This window comes from Martes martes (assembly GCF_963455335.1).
Source record: "Martes martes genome assembly, chromosome: 13".
NCBI classification, from domain to species: domain Eukaryota; kingdom Metazoa; phylum Chordata; class Mammalia; order Carnivora; family Mustelidae; genus Martes; species Martes martes.
Genome location: NC_137901.1, coordinates 79,372,940 through 79,391,895, shown reverse-complemented (window position 1 = coordinate 79,391,895; position 18,956 = coordinate 79,372,940). Strand labels below are relative to the sequence as shown.

Genomic DNA, 18,956 nt, shown 5'->3' with positions numbered 1-18,956 from the left:
CTGAACTGATAAGGAGCCGGAGGTCTAATATACACACTGGGTTCTGAAGCCTTCATAGGGAAAAAAAAGAATGCAAACTATTTCAGTGTTAATATTTTATATCGATTCTATGTTGCAATGGTAATATTTTGCCACATTCCATTAAATGACACCTATTATCAAAAGATCACTTGTGTCTTTTCACTCTCTTTAACGCAATACTAGAAAATGTAAGGTTAGGTATGCAGCTCACAGCTCCTGTCCAGGGGCACTGCTGGGGAATAGCCTGCTGGAGCTGGCCAGCTTTCCCCATCCAAGGCCTGATGGCAAACATTTCCAGCTTTGTGGGTCATACCCAGCTCAGCTGGGCGGCAGGAAAGCAGCCACAGACCATGCACACAGGGATGAACCTGACTGCGTTGCCACAAGTGCAGATTTGGACCCTAGGGGATGGTTTACCCACCATTCTCTTGCTTTAGAGAATCCCTTGCTTAAAAGGGTCATTTCTAGAACATTCCCTAGTTTAAAAAGGGTCATTTCCGGAACGTGCTATTCATATTTTTCACAGGCTGTCGGTGAAAAGCCACCTTTCGTTCAACTGAAGAAAGAAAAACACAAGTGCTTTCGAGGTTCCCCTAACGGGGCGTAGTCCGGGGGCCATGAAGCCGCCCCTGGCAGCCCCCAGGGCTCCGCGGCCTCCAGGGCCCCCACCAAACGCACTTACTTGGGCGTGTGGGCCTCCTCCACACGGTGACCCAGCTGGAACTCGTGGGACTTGCTTCGATGCAGGGCCGTGAAGCCCGGGATCAAGTGGATCAGCTTCCGCGAGGAGGGCGGCGGGGTCCCGGGGGGCTTCAGCTTGTTCTTCCTCCTCATGGGCGGCGTGCCGGGCGGGGTCACGGTGGTGACGATGTTGGGCGTGCGAGGCGGCGTGCGCACGGCGTGCCGCTGCCGGGGAGACGGGGGCAGGGAACGGTGGCCTGACTCCAGCGGCGGCGGCGGGCACAGGCCCGGGTAGGCGTCCACGGTGAGCCTGTCCACGTGGGTGTACACGGGGGCCCCGGGCGAGGGGCTGGCGTGACAGTAGTGCTGGACGCACTTGGTCTGGACCCTGGGGCTCTGGGAGAGGTGGGTGCGGATCCACGGGGTGGGCTCCGGGGGACACACAGGATTGTTCTCCTTCCCGGTTTCCGTGGTGGGCCACTGGATGGTCCAGTCTTGTTTGGAAAGGTTGCCTCCTGAGTTGGAACAAGGAGCAGAGAGACAGCAGATAAGCCGGGAGACAAGCCTGGTAAGTTACACCTTAGGCACCTTGCGGTATAGGCGCGTTACAGGGACTCCCTTACAGCGTCTGCACATCACGCCCCCCAGACACCACTGTGTGTGCACTTTATGCCTTATGCGCCTCAGAGCACGCCTGTTGTCCAAGCCCCCTAGTCTCTGGTATTTGTTAGAACAGCCTGAACAGACGGTTAACAGGATCGCTCTGTATTATTTCTTAGGACGGCATGTCAGTCTGGGATTAGCTCCATAAAAGTTTCAGCTGAAAAAACTGGAAATAAAAGCATTGAGGGCAGGGCTGACTTTAGGTAGAGTGCTCAACCTCCTAAAGAAATGACATCGAAGCTGGCATCAAGGACAAGAAGGGGACTGGATCGCTAAGAGCCAAGGACAGAGCATGGCAGGTGTGGGGCGAGGGAGGCAGAGGACAAGGAAAAAAACCAGACAGGCAGGAAGGGGCGGGGCTTTTTTTTTTTTTTTTTTAAGATTTTTAAAATTTATTTGACAGAGAGTAAGAGAGGGAACACAAGCAGGCTTCACACTGAGCAGGGGCTCCATATGGGGGCTCGATCCCAGGACCCTGGGATCATGACCTGAGCAGAAGGCAAACGCTTAATGACTGAGCCACCCAGGCACTTGGGGGCTCTTTCTTTATTTTTTTTTAAGTCTTGCAACAGTTTATTAGGGAAAAAAATGGAAGCTCAGTCAGGACTCCCTGCTCAGCGGGGAGTCTGCAGCTCCTTCTACCTCCCACCCTGTGCTCGCTCGCGCGCTCTCTCTCTCTCTCTCTCTCCCTCTCAACTAAAAAATTAAATCTTTTTTTAAAAAATCCCCACTGTCGGGGCACCTGAGTGGATCAGTCAGTTAAGCGGCTGCCTTTAGCTCAGGTCATGATCCCACGATCCTGGGATCGAGCCCCATGTCAGGCTCCTTGCTTGGCAGAGAGCCTGCCTCTCCCTCTCCCTCTCCCTCTGCCTGCCGCTCTGCCTACTTGCGCTCGCTCTCTGTGTGTCAAATAAATAAATAAAATCTTTTTTAAAAAATCCCCACTGTCTGAATGCAAGCTAGGGTTTTCAGCCCCAGTATAAGTTAAACCAAAAAAATAAAAATAAAAATTAAAAAACTCAATTGTGCGTGAACATCTTCACTCCTTTGCCATGCTGGAATGGCAAATACCAAAGTGGTCTACATACACAGACTCCGTGCTAAGAGATATAAAGAGATATAAAAGCATAAGGGTCGGGGCGCCTAGGTGGCTCAGTGGGTTAAACCCTCTGCCTTCGGCTCAGCTCATGATCTCAGGGTCTTGGGATCGAGCCCCGCATCGGGCTCTCTGCTCAGCAGGGAGCCTGCTTCCCCTTCCTCTCTGCCTGCCTCTCTGCCTGCTTGTGATCTCTTTCTCTATCAAATATCAAAAATAAAATAAATATCAAAATAAAATCTTAAAAAAAAACAGCCATAAGGGTCAAATAACACCAAGTGGACAGGCTCCAAACCCATCTAAGTTAGGGTAGGCACTTTCCTAGGTCCCTTTTGGGGTGGCTCCTCAGAGGCAATGTGCTCAAGGTGTGGTGACAATGGGGTGAATGGCTCAAGGAGAGGCCGAAGGGACAGGCCACCAGGACCACGGGCCAAACGCAGTGTAGTTTTAATGCCAAGGTCAGTGGGAAGCCAATGCCAAGGTCAGTGGGAAGCCAGTGGGAGTTTTGATATGAAGTTCCTTTCTCAAAGATCTTGCTTGGACAAGCAGAGTCTGTGGAGGGTTCTGCAGGGCTCCTGGCGAGAGATGATGCTGGACCCCACGTGGGTGGTGGCCACAAAGATGGAGAGAATCGTCATCGTTGCATGACGAAGCAGGACCTGGCAGAAGGCTATCGAGGGCCCTCCCATCAAGGGCCAAGGAAGCGACGAGGGGCAGAAACGAATTCCAGCTCGCGGCCGGCGAGCAATAACCATAATAATTACTATAAGGACCATAACAAGAGCTAATTTATAGAACATTTGACAGTTTACAAAGTGGTTTCATGAACACTGACTCACTGCCCCATTTTTAATTAAAACTACTCATTTGGTTATTATATATTCATTATAGAAAAATTAGAAAACTCAGATAAGGAAAAAGGCAATGTTGGTCCACAGCCTATAACCACCATCCCTATTAATGTTTGGCTGTGGAGCCTGCCAGATGGTTTTCTGTGCATCTTTTTTCAAGAAATGCCATAAGATCTTATTGAACGATTTGTCCTCTGCTTTCTTCATGGTTACATCCGGATTGCTTTACGTCTTCTCTCATTTTTGTGACTCTGTGTGCAAAGGGCCATTTTGGTCTCTACTTTGTAGGTAAGGAGATGGAAGCACAGAAGTGAAGATGTGCCCAAGGTCACGCCAGAGAGGGGGACAGGCAGCTGGCGTTCAAACCCAGGGTCTGGGCCACCTCCACAACCGGGGCCCAGGGGCAGCTAAGACAGAGGCCTGGGACTCTTCTGAGGCCCCCAGGCCATCATGGATGAGCCAAATGGGAACCGAAACCAGAACGAGGGCTCATTTCTGACACGGGTCTCCCTCTTCCCTTCTCCCAGCCTTTGCCAGAACACTCTACCAAAGTCACCACCACTATGGTGGGTATGTAAAGCTCTAAATATAGACAAACATACTATTAGCCCTGTGACTATGAGCCAGCTCTTGAGTCTCATGACTTGGCCCTCTGTCTGGCTACCCACTTACTGGCTGTGTGGCCTTGGGCACTTGTCTGACCTCTCTGGGTCAGCTTTATCACCTGTGAAATGCGACAACAGTAGGACCTGCCTCTGGGGAACGGAATGAGGGGAAATGTGACAGCCCCAGTGAGTGATGTGCTTACTTATCCCAGCACCTGACACACGGCAGCGGACTGTGCATATTGGGACTCTCAACACCGTGGTGATAGGGCACTATCTCCCGTTTAAAGAATGTGCACTCGTGCTGAGAAGTGTACGTGCAACAGGTGCCGCCATCGCCCAGCGCACTTCCCAGAAGCTGCCGCCCGGGGGCGCCGAAGAGCTCTGAGAGCTGGGGGCAGAAAGAATCCGGCCCAGATCAGCTTCTCCATCTCCCCGCAAGCTTTGGATTGGTGCATTTGCTCAGGGAATACAACAAACTCGTGGTTAAACGAACCTAAGACATGTTTAAGGGACTAAACCTATGTTTTAAGTCATTCATCATATCCTGCACCCTAAGGCACTGTAGGCATTATCGCTATAATTATATATATATATATAGCAATGTATTTTTGCTATAATATTATTATAACAAATGTATTTATTGCTATAATTGTATGATAGCAAATATATATTATTGCTATAATTATATATTATATATAGCAACAAATATAATTATATATGTTGCTATATATATGTTTATACATTTATATAAAAATTATATAAATATATATATTTATATTAAAAAGCAATATATAATTATAGCTGTTGCCCCTATCCCTTGGGAACTGGGAGAAAATATGGGATTGGGACTCTGGGAGATCTGGCTTACAACCCTGATTCCACCCTTGATAGAGATCTGTGACCTCATGTAAGTTCCTTGACTTCTCTGAGCCTCAGTCTTGGGGTCTGTAAAATGAGAATGATCATGGCTCCCTTGGGGGATACAGTGAGGAAGAAATGCATTCATTCATCCATCTGAGTATTTCACAAATGTTTGGATGCCTCTCATGTACCAGGCACTGTTCCAGGCATCAGGATAGAGCAATGAATACAAATAAAGACCAAGGTCCCTATCCTCGCAGGGCACATGTTCTTAGTGGGGAACCGGTAAAAGGGGAATGAACAAATAAATGGCATATATATTATCCATTAGCTGCCATATAAAATATATTGTCTATAATATATGAGTGGTAGTGCTATGGTGGGAAAAAAGTGGGCACAGGTGCTGGGGGAAAAGTGCTGGAGGACTACTGCAGTCGGATAAGGGTAAGGAGGTGACAATGGACAGGAGCAAATATGGCAGTGAGTGAGATAAAATGAGTCATGCCATCGGCACAGAGCCTGGATGATGCAGACCAATGGGCAGATGACTGAGGGGGACGAAGACATCCATTCTGGATGCCCGGGACTCATCCAATTTGCTCCTGGCACTCGCCGTGCCCACCCCTGGGGTTGGGTGTGTGCCTTTCCCCTGCCCTCAGGATGCTCCCAGTCTGGCACGGAGACTGACAATGAAATGAGCACGCACTACAATTCCGCTCCCAGGTATTGACCTGAAGGAAGTGAACGCAGGCATTTGAATGCTTGGATGTGGATGTTCCCAGCAGCCCTGGGCACACCAGGCAAAAGGGAGAAACACCCCAATGTCTGTTGATCTGATCCAAATGCGGCGTGTCTCTACAATGGGATATTATTCTGCCATAAGAAAGAATGGGGTGCTGACACGTGCTACAACTGGGATACACTCAAACATATTATGCTAAGTGACAGAAGCCACACATGAAAAGCCACATTGTGTGTGATCCCATTTATGAAGGGTCCAGGATAGGGAAATCTACAGAGACAGAAAGCAGATCAGTGGCTGCCAGAGGCTGGGGGCAGGGAGGGGGGGGGATGGGAAGCAACTGTTTCATGGGTACAGGGTTCCTTTTGGGGTGATAAAAATTGGGGGGAACTTAACAGAGGCGGTGGTAGCACCATATTGTGAATGCACTAAATGCCATGGAACTGTTCCCTTTAAAATGGCCATTGTACTGTGAACTTCACCTCGAGGAAGTAAATAAGGCAGTACCCACAACGGGGAACAGGGAATCTGATGTCAGAGAACACGCTGGTGTGTGAGAGCAGAGGCCAGGAATCTAGCTCCTGGGAGAGGGGTAGGGAAAGGTATCCTGGAGGAGGTGGCACCAATGCCCAGACCTTGAGGTTGAAGGAGAACTCCCCAGGAAAGCAATGGAGTCAAGAGCAGAGGGAGATGGGTGGAGACCCGACAGCAGGGTCAAGGCCAGGAGATGACCGAACACGGTGAGTATGGAGGATTACAAGGAGCTCGTTGTGGCTGGAGCTATCTGGAGGGAGGAAGAAATTGCAAGCCCAGGCCAGAAAAGGGCAAAGGAGAACCATGCGGGGACTTGCTCTCCTAGATGCAGGAGGATATTGAGAGGAAGAGGTCAACATGACGGATCCCCTGCGGCTAACCTTCCCAAAGGGATGTGGTCTCGGCAGCTCATCACGCACCTATAAGCTAAAAGCTGGGACCTCAGCCCTGCAGTCATGTCAAGGGAGGGACCAGCACTTCCCCCAACCATAAACAATCACAGCCAAGTTCCTACCTGACCATACTACCATATTCACGAGACTTGAGCTCCCAAACTCCTACTCATGCCGAGGGAAGGGCTGGCTCTCCCAGCGGGCAAGTGCTGAGAAGTGGTATGGGGCTGGAGGCCAAGGTTCTGCCCATGATATCACTGTTATATCCCAGCCCCTGGTCACATAGGGCGAGGGCTGGTGTTCCCTCATTGTGTTGCTTAAAAATCTCATAGCCCAGTGGGGTCCATTTGCCAGCAAATCTGCTGGAGCCCAGAGTGCTGGCCCTGTCCCTTTGTGATCAAAGTGGGCACAGGCTATGTGGGCAACAAATCTTTTTTTTTTTTTTAATTCCAGTTTAGTTAACACACAGTGTTACATTAGGTTCAGGCGGACAATAGAGTGATTCAGCACTCCCATACATCACCCTGTGCTCATGCCCACAAGCGCCCTCCTCCAACCCCATCTCCCATCTCCCCCACGCCCCCCACCACCTCCCCTCTGGTAACCATCAGTTTGTTCTCTGCAGTTGAGAATCTGTTGCTTGTTTTGTTTTGGTTTCTCTCTCTCTCTCTCTCTCTCTCTCTCGTTTCCCTTGCACTTTTTTTTTTAATTTCTTTAGTTCCACATGAGTGAAATCATATGGTATTTGTCTTTCTCTGACTGATTTATTTCACTTAGCATTATACTCTCTAGCTCCAATCATGTTGTTGCAACTGGCTAGACTTCATTCTTTCTTATGGCTGAGTAATATTACATTGTATACATATATGCCACATTGTCTATCCATTCATCAGTCGATGGACACTTGGGCTGCTTCCATATTTTGGCTGTTGTAAAGAATGCTGCTATAAACACAAGGATGCATGTATCTCTTTGAATTAGTGTTTTTGTACTCTTCGGATAAATACCCAGTAGTGTGATTGCTGGATCATATCGTAGTTCTATTTTTTTACTTTTTCAGGAAACTCCATACTGTTTTCCACAGTGGCTGCACCAGTTTGCATTCCCATCACCAGAGCAAGAGGGTTCCTTTTTCTCCGCATCCTTGCCAACACCTGTTGTTTCTTGTGGTTGTTGATTTTAGCCCTTCTGGCAGGTGTGAGATGGTATCTGGTTATAGTTTTGATTTTCATTTCCCTGATAAGTGATGATGAGCACCTTTCATGGGTAGACATCCATTCTTATTGCTCGACAGGACCCATTGTGTATAGGGGAGGGACAAGATCAGGTGAGTGTTGAGGAAAGCTGTGTCTGGCCAGAACATGGAGAGAGGATTGGACGCATCAAAGGTAGCAGCAAGCCGGGCCTGAGGCCACTGAAGGCATGTGGATGGGAGATGATAAGGACCTGGGGCAGGGTTGTGGCAGTAAAGATGGAGAGAAGGGGCTTGACTGGGCACAAGCGGAGGAGAAAAATACAGCTAACATTTACTGAGAACTTACTATTTCCTGACACTGATGTGTAATTTACATGTAAAAAATTATATAGCTATGTAGTAATACTAGTAGGCGAACATCACTCTATTTTATAGACGAGGAAATTGAGGCACAGAGACGTTAAATGGCTTGTTCAAGGCCACGCAGCTGCGAAGAGGACAGCTGGGGTTGCAGTCTCCATCCCTAAGAATGACACTAAGCCAAGGCTGACCCCCTGATCTCCGGCCTGGGTCACACAGTGGCTCATGGCACTGATCACAGTGAGAGGAGACACAGGAGGAGGACACTGATCACAAAGGCGGTGGAGAGCTCAGGGTCACACAGGCTGAGTCTGAGGTTCCTGAGGTTCCTGAGGGACATCAAGCAGGAGATGCCTGGGATACAGCAGAACCTCTCCCGCGGCCCCTTCCCCTCGCTAGGAATCCTGAGGTCACTCCTCAGGAAGAAGTTATTTTTCTAGACTGAAAAGATGGTTCATGAGATTCTAAAACCTCCCGAGTCTATCCAAGAGTCACCTCCGCCTCCTCTCCCGTCAGATCCTTGAGTCTCCGGAGCAGATATCCATCCCATGGCCCCAAACTACAGGACAGGGAGGGGAGGTAATGAGCACATCACCCACCGCCTGGCTCCCACAGAAGGAAGAGAGGCAGCCCTGGGTTTGGAAGACTCACTTTCCGAACTGAAAGAACAAGAACGGATTCTAAACAAACATCGAGCAAGGAAGCAGCCGTTTTATATGCGCCGAAGACCTGAACTTTGCAACATGATGCTTGGAAGTTAACTTGCTCTGACCTTGCCTCGCTGTGACTCAGCCACTTCAGCTATAAAACAGGAATCACAGCAGCGCTTTCCCCCAGGACTGGTATGAAGATTAAATAAGACAATGCAAGGAGAGCAGTTAGCGTGTCTCTGGCCCGCAGCCAAGGTTGCATAAATGTTCATGTAAGATGGGAATAAAAGCATCTATTTCACACGATACTGGGGAGGATTAAATGAGATAAGCATATAAATCGACGCACATTCAGTGACTATATCCCTGACCTTGCCCTATAGAAAGCAAAAGCCAACGAATGAGTCCTTATGTCAGTTACATTCTATCCAACCAAGAAAAAAAAAAAAAGCTGAAATCCTAACCCTGGGGACCCATGAATGGGACCTTATTTGCTAAAAGGTCCTTGCAGATGTGATCAAGTTAAAATGAGGGAACCCTGGATGGGGGGGTGGGGCGTTCTAGATGCAATGATTGGTGTCCTTATAAGAAAAGAGAGAACCCAAAGGAGAGACCATGTGAAGACAGAGGCAGAGATTGAAGGGGTGCAGGTACAAACCAAGGAATGCCAGAGATCACCAGAAAGCCCCAGGAGCTAGGACAGGGGCCTGGCACAACTTCTGCCCCCAAGCCTTCTGACAGAGCTTGGCTCTGCCCATATCTTGGTTTGAAACGTGAAGCCCCTAGAACCGTGAGAAAATACATTTCTGCTGTTTAAAACCAGCTGCATTAGGGTGGCTTTGTTAGAGCAGCCCTAGGAAATGAAGACAGACCTCAGCCAGGAGCCAAGGATGCTTACTGACTACAGACTGGGGAGTCATGACATAAAAGGAAGCATTTGGAGGGCACCTGCCAGACTCGGGATTCAGTGCTCATCTTACCTGCCCCGTCAGGTAGGTGCTATTGACCCATATTCTAAATGAGCTCTGGATGAGTGACAGGACATGGCTAACGTCCCATAGTGGGTAATGAACCTATACCTTTCTCTCCCATCTTTGTCACAGGGCATCCTGCCATCGAGCCGGCCTGAAACCGCGAAAGCCTAAAAGTTCCTCCAAACACACACACACACACACACACACACACACACACACACACACTCCCCTTCCCCCACCAGGTTCGAGGAAGCATCGAGGTACCCTCCAAGAATCCCTGCGCTAAAGTTGTTTTAAGTCTGAAAGATGAAAAGAGAGCGAGAACAGCTTTACCCCTGCCAAAGTGCCCTCTCCATCAATTACTCTTCCTCTCCACCCCTACGTTTCAAAATCAGAAGTTTGGGAATGAAGAAGCCAAGTGCCTCATTTCATTACCCAAATTGTCAGCTGCTCAATTGACAGGGATAGGCTTCTCTCTGCCAAGGCTTCAGAAGTGCTTTCACTGATGGGCTGTATTATAACAACTCTTCCCCTCTCTCTTTTGATCCTCTTTTTAATAAAGTCGGAGGGAAAAAGGTAATTTTTCATTTTAAATAGGGAAGGTGTGGCACCAAGGTGCTCTGGGGGTTATTAATCGTGGCTCTCGCTATCTTGTCATCCGTTTCCAGAAAATCATTTTATTTCAAGTCTTGAAATGGGCGGGGAGAAGGGAATAGGTTTTAAGAAATGAAAGGTCTGAGGATTGATTAAAGACATTTCAAGGTGTAAGGGTTTTTCTTCTGACATTCTCCGATAAGGGACTAAGAGAAATAAAAGCCATTCTCGAGGGAGAAAATGCTGTCAGAAAGTCTAGGCAAGTGTCTAACTTCTTTGTCCCTTCCCATTAAAATTTATAAACAGGCAAACGTGTGACTTCGAACTCTGAATTTCAGAGCCAGCAGCAGAACGCGGAGATGCTCGAGCCCTTCAGAGGCAGAGGGGAAAGTCTGCCATTTCAGCATCGCCACTGCTTGTAATTTTCACGACTATTTCAAAGCACCTGTTCCTTGAATCCTTCCAACTTCCTAAGAGAAATACAACTTTTAGATGTGGGCTGCGGAGATTAGACTGAAGTCATTGGGGGAACAACCGAAAAGTTTTTACTTTAATCTTCCTAAGTCGGCGGCAAGAGACAGAAATTCTGGATGTTGGTTGAAAATGTTTCGCTGGAGTCATTGGTAAAGGAAAAAAAAAGTAACAATAACAATCATTATTCCCACTAATGATACTTACTATTTATTGAGAACTATGTGTCAGATAGTGTTCTAAGTATTTTGTATGCATAACTTCACCTTATCCTCATCAGACCCGGGGAAGAAAATTCTGCTTTCGTCTCCATTTCACGGTGGAGGAAGTGGGAGATGATCTGAGAGACTTGAGTTGCCCAAGATCCCACAGCTAGTAAGTGGCAGAGTGGGATTTCCAGGCCAGGTCTCCATCCCTCACCTTCACCGTCTTCCAGGACACCCTCCAGAAATGAGAAAACCCTCCAGAAAGCCCTCAAAAGGCTGAACCATGTTATACAGACCTTCCAGGTCAGCACCAGGAGCAATACTGTCTGGCCCTTCAGAAGTCAACTAACTATGACACTTGTTTTAGGCACAATCCCTGAAAGAGTGAAACCTAAAATCCAGGAAGAATTTCGAGTTTTAGTGGTACTTGCAAAAAGAAGCAAATAAGGACAAATGAAAAACACGGTTGCCAAAGCAATTCAACACTGGCAAGAATCTTAATCTAAGACCTCATTAATGAGCTTGGCATCTGGCCGAGCCGTAGGTCCCGCTGGGCCCTGTTCTCCCCAACCCCGGCGTCCCCAAGCAGAGAACCAAACAAATGCACTGACCCCAGTCTGTGCAGGTCATCTAGGAGAAGGGACGGGGCTGGGAGCTTGGGCTCTGACCCAGTAATGCCTCTCAGGCCCTGCTCTCTACAGCATTTCCAAGTTTATTACCCACCAAAGATCCAGGGAGATCAACCTTCAGTCACAAAATTCGGGGGAGCTTTCCTGTTCTAACAAGTTCTTTTTTTCCTAAAACCGGGTATACTTCGCATTAACCATTTTAAAGAGCAGAATTCAGTGGCATTTGGTACATTCACGATGTTGCCTCTATCCATTCCAAAAATGTGTCATCACCCCAAAAGAGAATCCCATGCCCATGAAGCAGCCACGCCTCCTCCCCGCCCCCCATTCTCCCAGCCCCTGGGGAACCACTTCTGTCTTCCGTCTCTCTGGGTTTACCTATTCTGGATTTTTCATATAAATGAAGTCATACAATACGTGATCCTGTGTAACTGGCTTCTTTCACTTCGCACAATATTTTCAAGGTTTATCCACGGTGTAGGGTGTATCAGAATCATATTCCTTTTTGTGGACGAATAACATTCCCTTGTAAGACTAGCCCACATATCATTGAACTGATCGCCAGCTGATGGACATTTACTGGCTTTTGCCTATTATGAACAGGGCTGCTAGGAACATTGGCATTGCAAGCATATGAACAACTGCTTTTCAGTTCTTTGGGGGACAGAGCCAGGAGCAGAATTGCTGGGTCCCGTGGTAAACCACTGCGTTTAACCTTCTGAGAAACCACCAAACTTTCCGACAGCAGCTATACCATTCACAGTCCCACCAGCAATTTACAAGGGTTCTCATATCTATACGTGCTAGGCTGCTCGTTATTTGACTTTGATGATGATGATTGCCATCCCAGGGAGCATGTAACAAAACACTCTTTATAAAAACCATAGTTAAAGTTCACCGAGTGCTTGCTGCGGCCACGCTCCCTCTCATCCTCACGCCTTCTTGCATTTAATTCTCTTTAACAATCTTGTGGGCTTGGTGAGGGCTTGGAAAAGTTGAAACACTCACCCAAGGCCAAGATCTGAACTCTGGCAGTCTGACCCCAGAGCATGGTTCTCCCGGCCGCCACATGGCATACAGCACATCTGAATTAATCCCCACAGCCACCCAAGGGGAGGCTTCTTATCAGCCCCATCTTTCAGATGGAGAAACTGAGTCTCAGAGAAGAGCAGGGACTCTCCCTATGCCCACCCATCAGCAAAGCTCCAGGTCTATCCCACTCTAAACCCCATGGTGTTTTGCCCCCACCGTGCAAATACTCTTTGACAATATTCGATGTTTTGATTGTCAAGAACAATTAAAATTGTGACTGGGCTGCTTCCTGCCTCCAGAATGAAGAGCGCAACTGTGACCATCTGTTGGGCATTTTCAACTGAAAACAACCTTCCTGGTTAATATCACAGTTAGAATCTGTATGGGGAATGTTGCGATAAAACGCGTGCCAGACAATCTTGTGGTTGGGGCGTCTGATAGAGCAGCGAGCAGCAAGCCCTGTTAAGTGTTGAAGCCCCAATTCACGCGAGTCCAGATTTCAGGGCTCGAGGGTAGAGGCAATATTCAGGGTATCATCTACAACACCTGCGTTGTTGGTAGTAACGGGGTCTGACTTTGGATCCTACAGTCTCATTGGAACCATGGTTCTGAACCTCACTGACTGTCCTCATCACAAGGCAACTCTAACGTCCCAATGTCCCAACTAACGTCCCAACGTGGACGGCGAGCAGAGGAGACTGCAGAGTGCGCCAGACCAACCTCATGATACCCGGGATCCAGGAGGCTGCAGGCACAGCCCCGCCCCCCTTCCTACAATGCCAAGCGCTCATCAGCATCAGTCACTACCTCCACCCTCCTCCTCTCCGTCCTCCCCACCTCCCCACTCAGTGCGATTATTTTGTTATATAGTCAATTCTTGTTATTTGCAGCCATTACGTTCTGTGAAGATGCTGCAAACACTGAACCTTTGTTCCTCATGGAAATAATGAGGTTAGATTCCTAGAAGCCTCTGCCACATTTTGTCAACGGATTCCTAGGTCATCCTATTTTTATGTGGGTTCTTGTCTAAAGGCATCTTGTGTAGTATAGATAGCCGATTCATTAACAGCAAATTCACAGCCAGCAGTGCTACCACTTGAGATGGGAAGCTGGAACAAACCTTATGTAACAATGTCTTTTTCTCCATAAGGCATGTGGCAGCCTTCTTGTGCTCAGACGGTACCTCAGCCCTGTGCTCGGGGTCATCGCAAACAGTGAAATCACCAACCAAAAAACCCACAGAAATTGTGAAAAATGTGGCACTAAATTCAAGACCACCGAGAGGACTCTTGTTCATACTATGAGAACTGAAACAAGAAGACAGAACGTCACCTTTTTGAACCTCAGCTGAGGACGTAAGCATCAGATGACTAAAATTTTTCACCAGTCTGTACACACAAGTATTGATTTGGGGGGTTCGAATACATTTTAGCAAGTACGAGAATCTGCAGATATGGAATTCAAGAATGATGAAGATTGACTGGATTTATCTGTTCCTTTTTTTTTTTTAAGATTTTATTTATTTATTTGACAGAGAGAGAGATAATAGATAGGCAGAGAGGCAGGCACAGAGAGAGGGGAAGCAGGCTCCCTGCTGAGCAGAGAGCCCCATGTGGGGCTGGATCCCAGGACCCTGAGATCATGACCTGAGCCAAAGGCAGAGGCTTAACCCACTGAGCAACCCAGGTGCCCCTGGATTTATCTGTTTCTTTATCATCTGTCTTCCTGCTAAAATACAAGGTCTGAGAGGGCAGGGACCCAGGCTTTCTTACCATGGTGTTTGCTCAGCACCAAGCACAGTGCCTGGCAATAAACAAATACAGATTTTTTTTTTACAACATATGTGTATGTCACATCATCATGTGGTACACTTTAAACACATGCGATGCTGTTTGTCAATTATATCTCAAGAAAGCTGGAAAAAATTAATAAATACAGATATTTTTATCATGGTACCTAAATGATATGTTGCTTCAATACATATTGGGGGAATGATTCAATCCTTGAACACTCATACATCCTAACTGCCACGACTGATGCTATCAGTTGTACCACCTATCCTGAATTCAGGCAAGAAATGAGGTGGGAAATGCCATGCCTTAGCCAAAATACCATGCATGCCTGGGGTTGTCCTGAGCAGATGAAGTCTTGGAAAATAAAGGTCTGGTGACCCAAGGAAACAGGTAGAAGATGTCCTTATCTCGAGCCTGTCTCCCTCTGGCTCTACATCCTCTGAGAAACAGCATGCCTTGGACCCCCTGCCCCCTCCTCTGGCTCCAGCTCTCTGCAAAGAATGGGCAAATGGGCTGCCCCACCCAGGGGCCTCGAAGGAAGAAGGGGGTAGAAGCTGGGGATGCCCAGCCGGCTCAGCTCAGCTCTGAGGGCTACAGCACGGAAGAGTCCACACCAGCAGAACCCTCATCGCAAAAGATGACCCCTGAGACTCTTCTAATCCCAGAACTCACCTCCCTCTGAGTGACAGGCACGATATTAGTTTTTTAACCTCCTGTGTTGGCAAATTCAAGAAAGCCGAAAGCAGCATTAGGTCACCTTAGATGCTGCAAAGCACCTTATTTTTATCTCCAGACAACCAGGTTGGAGAGCAGCTTTTCCCAAACTTCCTGTTTTCTCCCTCGCCACGTGGATTGAGTCTGACCAGCATCTGCCTCGCTTTCTCTCCCAATTGCCCTCTCCAGGGACAATGCTTGTGAAGGTTTGCATGCAGCCTGGTGCAGCAAGAGGTCAATTTTTTCAGGTTATACTCACAGTCTTGACCCAGAGGTGGAGAGAAACGCAGATGCCTCCAAGAAAAAGGGTGTTGGGTAAACTTTTACTCTATCCTTCACCCTGTTAACAAAGGCAGACACCTCCCTGGGCACCAGGGGGCTTCTCCGAGACGTCTAGGTTTAGCACTTCCTGAGATAACTCCCCGAGACGTCTAGGTTTAGCACTTCCTGAGATAACTCCTTGCCACAGGACAACAGAACCCAGTCGGGTTTGGATCCCAGCTCCATCACTCCCTAGCTGTGTGACCTGAGGTATGTTGCTTGACCTCTCTGAGCTGCTGTTTGTACACCTACAACTGAATGATAAAAGTACCCACTTTATGGAGATGCAACGTGGGGGGTTGGGGGGTAGGAAAAGAATAAATGAAACAAGATGGGATCAGGAGGGAGACAAACCATAAGAGACTCTTAATCTCACAAAACAAACTGAGGGTTGCTTGGGGGAGGGGGGTAGGGAGAGGGTGGTGGGGTTATAGACATTGGGGAGGGTATGTGTTATGGTAAGTGCTATGAAGTCTGTAAACCTGGCGATTCACAGACCTGTACCCTGGGGCTAATAATACATTATATGTTTATAAAAAAATTTAAAAATTATTTTTTTAAAAAGGTACCCACTTTATGGGGTTGTTTGGAGAATTCATGAATAGAGTGCCTCGTGAATAGTCGGCCTGCCTTCGCTGTTACTATCATCGCTACTGTTAGCAGGAATTCTGTTCCCAGCAGCAGGCAACTATGCCTAGATATCTTTAGATGAGACACCCACTGCGTACAAGGCACTTGGATCCACAAGGTGGATGGTTTCTCCAGCCACACAGAGCTCACACCCTGCATACCACATTAAAATGAAGACGTCGCAGGAAAGTAAAACAAAATTGTTCATTAATAATGTGTATATTGATTACACATCCAAATGGTCCCTTTTTGGAAATACTGGGTTCCGTAAAATATATTATAAAATTTCATGTCGTCCCTCAAAAGGTTAAACATAGACTTACTCCCACGATCCAGTCATTCCAGCCCTAGGTACAGACCCATAAGAACAGAAAACAGGGCATCAAACAAATATTAGAGGTACCGATATTCATACACCTGTGTTCACAGCAGCGTTCCTCACTGTCCCTAAAGGACAGACACAACTAAGTGTCCAGGATGCATGAAAGGATCCACAAAATGTAGTAGAGCCATGCAGTAGAATAGCGCTCAGCCATAAAGGGAAGGACGTATTGATACATGCTTGCGCCCGGATGAATGCTGACATTCACAAACCTTGAACATGCTGCTACGTGAAACAAGCCAGAAACCAAAAGGACACATAGTATTCAAATTTCCCCCTTAAATGTGGTATCCAGAGTAGTTAACTCCAGAAGCAGAAGGGAGGTTAGCAGGGGCTGGGGTTGCTTCATGGGTCAAGTTTCAGCGAGATGACAGAAACGAGATCGAGGGAGGGACAGTGGTGGTGATTATGTGGGTGTGAATGAGCTTTTAACATAGTTAAACTGGTCAATTTTCTGCTGTGTGCATTTAACACAATTAAAAAAAAATTACTGCCACCTGTTTCTTTATATTTTTTTTAAGATTTTATTTATTTATTTGACAGACAGAGATCACAAGTAGGCAGAGAGGCAGGCAGAGAGAGAGAGGAGGAAGCAGGCTCCCCGCTGAGCAGAGAGCCCGACTTGGGGCTCCATCCCAGGACCCTGGGATCATGACCTGAGCCGAAGGCAGAGGCTTTAACCCACTGAGCCACCCAGGCGCCCCTCTTTGTATGTTTTTAATTTATTTTTTGTTAAGATTTTATGTATTTGAGAGAGAGAGCGCAAGCACAGAGGGAGAGGGAGAGGGGGAAGCCGACTCCCCGCTGAGCAGGAGCCTGAGACGGGGCTCAATCCCAGAACCTTGAGATCATAACCCAAGCTGAAGACAGATGCTTAACCAAGTGAGCCACCCAGGAGCCCGTCTTTGTATGTGTTTTAAAAGAATAACCAGAAACTTTAGATTACATACATGGCTCGCCTTGTCTCCCCCCTGAGATATACAATGTCCCATGTGGGTCTAGAAGAAGAGGCAGACACTAAATGCAGTTAGAACAGAAAAGAAGGAGGGGCGCCTGGGTGGCTCAGTGGGTTAAGCCTCTGCCTTCAGCTCGGGTCATGTTCTCAGGGTCCTGGGATCGAGCCCCACATTGGGCTCTCTGCTCAGCAGGGAGCCTGCTTCCCCCTCTCTCTCTGCCTGCCTCTACCTACTTATGATCTCTCTCTGTCAAATAAATAAATAAATAAATATTAAAAAAAAAAAAAGGAAGAAAGAAAGAAAAGAAGGAGCTGAGGGCTGGAGAGAAGTTTCCCAAGAGGAATCCTTGAGCTGGGATCTGGCGGATGTGTGGTGATGAAGCAGGCAAAGAAACAGGGCAAGTGTCCCTGCTGGAACCAGCACATGTGTCAGGAGGGGACCCACTGGAGGAAATGCGAGGGGCTAGTGGGGCCAGGGTGGGCGGGAACTGAGCCATGAGAGGTAGGCAAGGACCTACGGGCCAAGGCGGGGATTTGAGGACGTACCCAGAGCACGGCACCATCTGTGCTCCCACATCCCTGCGGACCGCCCCTCAGAAGCTGAGCCCATAGCACTTAAACAGCAGATCAGTCCATGTCTGCAGGTCAACCGTGAACTTCTGGAGGCCACGTCCTGGCACCTTCCATCTCAGCCTCAGGCACAACCCTGGCACCAATAAATGTTTGCAGGATTGATCTGGAAGCGGCCAACACACGTGGGTGCATCCCCGTAGCCCCTAACCTTTCCCCTGCACCCAGCCTGCCCCTGGAGCCCAAACACCATGTTGGCCATGCTTCCAAAGGATATTTCTGAAAGCAGATGCTGCCAAGCCCGGAGATAAAGAGCAAATGCATAACGAGAAATGCCCCCCCGCCCAGGTCTAAACAATAATTAAACCTCCTACACTGATAAAAATCACAGACCAAGAGGAAAACAAGCTTGGCTGGATATTAGCAATGTCGATGCTCAATGTGAGAGCCTTCTACCCCCAGTGACTACCCCAGGGGGCCAGTCTGATGCTGACAGATAAGGCGCCAAGCTTGAGCCGTCCAGTTGCTTATTCGTGGAGCACTGACGACGGAGCAAGCGAGCACGGGGAGGTGTTGGAAGTCTCAGCTTCCAGCCACCTGTATCTAGACCAGAATCCTGTCTCAGATCGGGAATGCCTGCTCTCCCATCGCAGCAGGAACTTCTGGCTATCCTTCAAACGATCGTTAATATGGTTCATGAGGAAACTAACACATTTTTAAGGACCTGCTATGCACCAGGAGTTGTGCAGACACCTTGCCCATACTATCTCATTTTACTTCTTACAGCTACATCATTCACAGGGTACAGATGAGACTGGGGGAGTGTGTAGGGGGGGGGGTCCTAAGTTTTACTTGGTCTAAAGCTATATAGCTATTATAAAAAAGAGCCAAACTATGGGCCCAGGGCTCCTCCTTAACCCTCTTGTGGTGGAGGTGCTTAAGGAAGAAGAAAGGGAAGTTCAACTGACCAAAAATAAATAAATAAATAAATAGATAGATAAAGAGGCAGAAAACTGGGGAAAGCGCAGGAA

General features: G+C 47.9%; 1 protein-coding gene across 1 annotated transcript in view; it reads right to left on the bottom strand.

Moving 5' to 3' along the window:
* Nucleotides 1-18,956, bottom strand: part of KSR2 (kinase suppressor of ras 2) — a gene marked incomplete at both ends in the record, with an annotated part of 399,795 nt that overhangs the window by 233,324 nt on the left and 147,515 nt on the right. The window contains one exon of the mRNA XM_080821671.1: nucleotides 704-1,217. Within this exon, the coding sequence (XP_080677797.1) occupies nucleotides 704-1,217 (514 nt within the window). The remainder of the gene's footprint in view (nucleotides 1-703; nucleotides 1,218-18,956) is intronic.